Here is a 6191-nt window from a genome sequence, read left to right on the forward strand (position 1 = left end):
GAGCTGAGATGTGGTCAGGCATTGTCAAGTCAGAGGACCTGTGATCAAACCCAGCATGGGCAAGTGATGTTGGAAGTGATACTGACAAGCTATTCAGTGACGCCTGTTACAACAGCACCAACCAAACATAAATTATTGTCTCACTCTTAGGAAGTGGATCCCAGCTTTATGGACTGAAATTATAAATATTTGTGGCCAGATGAATATTGCTAGCAAATCTCTTCTCTTGCTTCCAGAACACCATGATGGCTAAGCCGTACAGGAGGCCTGGGGAGGGGGAGGAGTTGGCCGGCTCTCTGGAGTGGATGGACGAGGACGTGAGCTCCCAAGATGGAGATGTACCAATCGCATCGCATCGCTACAGAGCAGGGGGGCTGGGCCTCCATGGCCGGGAGCTAGGGAGCGAGGACATGGAGGAGGATGAGGAGGAAGAAGAGGAGGGCCAGGGGGACGTCAGCGAGCCCAAACGGCGAGGCCCCAAGAGGAAGAGGATGACCAAGGCACGGCAGGAGCGCTTCCGTGTGCGGCGGGTGAAGGCCAACGCCAGGGAGCGCTCACGTATGCATGGCCTGAACGACGCCTTGGAGAACCTACGAAGCATAATGCCGTGCCACTCCAAGACCCAGAAACTGTCCAAGATCGAAACCTTGCGCCTAGCCCGCAACTACATCTGTGCCCTGTCAGAGGCCCTGGAGGGAGGCCAGTCCACAGAGAGCAGGGTCTTCATAGAGACCCTGTGCAAGGGACTCTCCCAGCCCACCAGCAACCTAGTGGCTGGCTGTCTGCAGCTGGGCCCGGCCCCGGCGGTGGGGGAGGGGCCTGAGGACCGGCATGGAGACAGAGTGGGGTCCACGGTGGTGGGAGGGATCCGATTGGGGGTCGGTCCAGTGGGCTACTGCTCCCCAGGTCTGCCCAGCCCACCCTATGGCACACTGGACGCCGCCCACTTGCTCCACCTGAGGGCGGTGAAGGGCGCGGCTTACGAGAGCCACTCCCCAAACGACTGTAATGGTGGCGGGGTGGGCACACCCCCCTATGATGGGCCCCCCACACCCCCCCTCAGCATCGGCAACAGCCTAGTGCCCAAACAGGAGGCTTCGCCAGACTACCTGCCCCACCGCCTCTACCCTTCCTCCTCCATGGGTCAAGTCCTCTACCAGACTACCAGTTACGAGGTGGCCCAGGAGGGGCCGTACGACTCCTACCACCCCCCACACATGCCCCCGCCACCGATGGGCACCGTCTACACAGAGTAGAGCCAGGGAGCAGAGAGCCCAGTCATATTTCTCTGTCTCTACCAGTGACTGAGGGAAAAACTTTGATATGATAAGAGACCCCATTGTGGAAATGAACACTGTGAAACCAGCCCACCTCTGTGAAAAAGTAGAATAAGGAGGTATAGAATAAGGACTGTGTACATTGTGTGTGATGCACAAGCACTGTGCTATATTAGATTAGTGTTCAGCACTGTTTAAATGTTGCTATTTAAAAACTGTTGCTTTTGGTGAATGGATTTGAACCAAATACACTAAGGTCCTACAGGGGAAACCTAATTTAGTACATTATAACCCCATAGGTAATCATAGAGGACTACCTAAGCACTTCCGATCACTCAGAACATGAAACAGATTTTTCACATACTGTAAATACATATTACTGTACATTTATTTATTATTCTCTAATTTAATATTTATATGGATAGCTGTTAAATATGTTGCATCTTCCTTCTTTTTAAAATTTTAACACATGTTTGGTCTTGGCTTCTCTGTATGTGCTCTTCTGGGTACACTATACTGTGGCAGTATGTTTTCGTTCTTCTCATCTTTTATGTCTAACATCTCCTGTTTTGCACTTAAATACATTATTATGTACGTAGTTACTGTACACTAGCCTCATATGTAGGTACTGTACACTAGCCTCAGGTGTAGGTACTGTACACTAGCCTCATATGTAGTTACACTAGCCTCAGTCATGTAGCAGATGAGCAAGGTATGGGGTCTGAGGACAGGAAATGTCTACTGTTCTGCTGAATCAGACTTCAATCAATAGAAATCTAGTCCTTGAATAAAAATGTGGGTTTCTCTCAGGTGTAAAATGATATAATATACAGTACAATGCAAATTGAATCCAATTGTCACTGAATAATACACTATGCCACTATGCTAGTACAGTACTAAATTGTTTTTTCCCCATTGGCAAGTATGAAAATCTTCTCCCAAATGAAAACCTTTGACTTGTATTTTTGGTAGTAAAATTAATCAAATTAAAATATTTTAAATCAAACGTAGAATTCTGTGTTTTGTATACAGTGCAGCCATACTGTATGATGCAGTTAAAGTTATGGGTTTTTCACTATTTGGGTCCCAAGAGCAAGTCCTGGACCAACAGTCAAGGGTGTATGTTAACAAGCTAGACTAAGGGGAGGTTATGAAACCCACTACCAGAGAGAAGAGAGAATGGAATCTCTAATGAGAGCCCTTCTAGACCAGCTTTATCTGTGAAGCCTACTGTGAACCCTCTCTACAACAAGGAACACAAACGCACACCCTCACAACAAACAGTCACACTCGCTCTCACACATATGCCTATTTCTCCCAGACTCTCAGGCTTAAAAGACATGAAAAATGGATGTGTTTAAAAGGGAGTTGTGCTGTTAAATGGCCACCGTGGCACCATTGTGAACGCAGCCTGTTCTTTCTCTTGACCCCCGACCCCGCATTGTGCTGAGGTTACTCACTCTGGCAGGAGGGACAGCTGGGAGCACAGGAGGGTGGGACTTGTCCCTGACGGACAGCTGGGAGCACTGGGGGGTGGGACTTGTCCCTGACGGACAGCTGGGAGCACAGGGGGGTGGGACTTGTCCCTGACGGACAGCTGGGAGGCCAACAGCAGGGGAGGGGACAGCAGCAGAGATATGTCCAAGCTATCTCCTTACTCTTAAATACACATTGGAATAAATGACACATGACTTCGCACACAAAAACACACACATTTCTAAGGATTCAAACAGACAGGTGAAAAAGCACAGATGCAATAAGAGAGAATAGCTGTCACTCATTGCTCTCTTCTGTCCTTCAGTCGTCTTAGTAGAGTTTCAATCTCGGTAGAGTAGGGATATGACATCCATTCTGCCACACAACCACACCAAACAGCATAGCACCCTGCTGCCCTTCCCTCCCCTTCTCTCAACTTCGTCTCTCATCTACCCCTCTCTCTGTGTCTTGTTCAGCTCCACTAATCCAGGGTTGACTCTTAATGAAAGGATGGATGTGGCACAGGATAAAGGTTTGTGATTAACATGGCTGGAGGCTTTCCTCACGGACACTCCGATGGTAATAATCCTGTACTATTCAACAGAGGTCAGTGCTGACAATCACAGGGCGAGAGAGAGAGGGGGGAAGGGGGGGGGTGGGAAAATTTGTGTGTTTGTGTGTGTGTGTGTCTGTGTCTGTCTGTAATGTTCAAGGCTGTGGTGATAAAGTTGCTGAATGGGGGGTGACCGAGGGGTGGGGGCAGCTGTGGATAGGCTATGGGAGTGGGGAGAGTTTGTTTTGACCTCCCTGACCTTCCAGCCCCACCATTCCTCCACTGTAGAGATGGAGAGTCACAGTGTACAGGGGAGGACGGGCAGGTGGGAGGCACTGACTGACGAGGGGGTGGGGTTACAAAAACACATTAATTATAGGGAAAAACAGATAGATATAGGGAGTCATCAAGGAGGGAGAATGAGAAAGAGAGAGACAAAGAGAGAAAGATAGAGAGAAAAAGTGAGACTAAGAGAGTGGAAATATGACTTCAAAGAAAAAGAAATGGAGAAAGTAAGAGAGAGAAAAAGAGCAATAGAGATAAAGAGAGAAACAGATAGAAAGAGAGAGAGAAAGAGGTATTTACCATCAAGGGCTCTGTACTCCCTCTGTTAGCCTGTCCACAGTCCATCCTGCTATCAGTGGAGACCACCCACAGAGTGGTCAGTCAGCAGAGGTCAGGGTTCATCTACTATTATGACATCCATGGGGTCAGCGGGAATTTGGGGTCATTGCTGGGAGCTCTGGGGTGGTCACTGATCACTGTGAACTTGCAGGTCAACTCTTTCTCAACTTGTTTACATGAGATTCAAGATTCATATAATAAATATAATAAATATAATAAATATAATAAATAAATAAATAAATAAATGTGACCGCCGCTGGTAATTTGGTCCTCAACTAGGCAAAGGTCATTTTTCAGTTTTTAACATATTATGAAAGTGCAGATTGTAAGCTTTCAAATGAGGTCTCATACATTGAAATCTGAACATAGTTGAAGAAGATATGCTTATTTGAATGCTAGTACTGCCAAATCAACTTAGCTGAGAATTCCTCCTCCAAAGTTCTCCAACATTTTCACACCTCTGACTGCCAGGTAATGGGCGTGAACAATAGCCTGGTAACCGCACCCCCAGCCACTCCCCCACTGGACGATCTGTCATTATCTGTCAGAGTGGCTGTCAACTTGGGGTATTACCTGAGAGTGGCTGCCAAGTGAGGTGCTCTCTCACTGATGACCCCACACTCTTTGAGTCAGTATTAATCTTGTTCTTAACTGCATTCACAACACAATATAAGATGAGGTTCAAATTTAACGTTCTTTATTGTCACATACATGATATAAAGTACAAGCATAAGTAGTAAAGTGTACAAAAAAAGGCAACAGTCTAAGTGTTAAAGTGTACAGTCAGTTGTCTGTTTTATAGACAAGGTGCATAGTGTTCATTGTGATCAAGTGTACAACAAAGTAATAACAGTCCCCAGCTCAATACTCAAGGTAATAACAACAGTACTCAGCTCAGTATTCAATATTCTAACAATGCCGTCTGTGCAAGTGTGGGCAAGTCTGTGCAAGAGAACAAGCAACGCTTCAGTATACAAACAGGAAAAGGCTGTGGCCTTTCTCCTGCAGTGCTGTCCGTCCTGATGATCTGCAGTGAATCTACAAGCGGACAGTCTTGTTCTGAGCTGCTGTGGAGTTGGGCGGGGGACATGTGACGTCTCGGCCCTCATCAGAACAGAACTCTCTGATCTTGTCAAAGAGATACGTCTGTCTGGCCATGTCCAGTCCGGGTGGGGCTTGCACAAGAAGACCTTCTCTGGGGGGCAGGACATCAGGCTTGCGCAGCAGCTGAAACTCGACTGCCGGTGCATCACGGTGTTCTCTGGCCACAACCATGCCAGGTCTCTCAGCATCAAAACTGCAATAGAATAGAAGGAGGAAAGTACATTAAACTATTGCCCACAGTACTGGCACTCCATATAGATAAAATAGTACCAGAATGTGTTGATTAAATAGACTAGCTGGCTAGTTTAGGAACAAAGGGCTAGCTCAGCTAACTAGCATGTTAGCTAACGTTAGCTAGCTAGCCTTTGTTAGTTAGTGCTAGTGCCTTTGTTATGCTAGCTAGACTTAGTCACTTGTTTAGAAGGGAGCTACTGCTAAACGACTAACGTTAATGTAATATAAACAGCACAGATAGTATAAAGATCAGCTTACCCCAAAGCAAAGCAGAATGCTTGGCGGTGGTGTGAATCTGGTACGTCGTTCGACGCTTCGCTTTGTAGCAACAAGTTGATACAGTCATCTCTGTATCACAGGTCAACAAGAATAAAACTCTGTATACGAACGAGTCCTGCTCTGCTGGAGTTTTAGCTGCTCTTAAAACTCTTTCCATGTCCTGGATGCCATCCCCGTCTTCTCTTTAGCAAAAGCTGTAGCATCCATGGTTAAACTTGGGACTGAATGTAAACAAAGCCGGCGTGTTGGGGGCGGAGAACCCGGAAGCAATAGCCAATGAAACCAAATCATGCTAATCGATCTGCCCGCCCCCAAGCCCGGCTCGAAATCAGCTAAAAACGAGCTTAGTTTGCAGACTAATTAAACGTATTTCGTGAACCTAAAACTGTTGTCTGTTATAGTAAGTGGGTTCTTCACAACTTCAACTTTGGTAAAACACAAAAAAACAAAAAACAAAAAAAAACGTTTTTTGATTTATTTTGCCCTCTAGCGCATTTCGGGGTTTGCCGAGTTGCGGACCAAATCACCAGCCGCTGTCACATATGGTGCTCTTCTGTTAATACTCATGAGGGCATTCAACTGAACAAGACTCACAGAGCCTGTGGTGCTGTCCCAGGACTGCCCCTGGCCACGCCTGTCCCCGT

At 46.9% G+C, this 6191-nt stretch overlaps 1 protein-coding gene across 1 annotated transcript; it reads left to right on the forward strand.

The window, feature by feature from the left end:
* Positions 1-242: 242 nt before the first annotated feature.
* On the forward strand, positions 243-1256 carry LOC311315382 (neurogenic differentiation factor 4-like; the record flags this gene model as incomplete). Its single annotated transcript, XM_084446052.1, has 1 exon — positions 243-1256. The coding sequence occupies one exon, from the start codon at positions 243-245 to the stop codon at positions 1254-1256; it is 1014 nt and encodes a 337-aa protein (XP_084302178.1).
* Between the last annotated feature and the right edge of the window lie 4935 nt (positions 1257-6191).

The sequence above is a fragment of the Borostomias antarcticus genome, assembly GCF_949987555.1.
Source record: "Borostomias antarcticus genome assembly, chromosome: 11".
NCBI lineage: Eukaryota > Metazoa > Chordata > Actinopteri > Stomiiformes > Stomiidae > Borostomias > Borostomias antarcticus.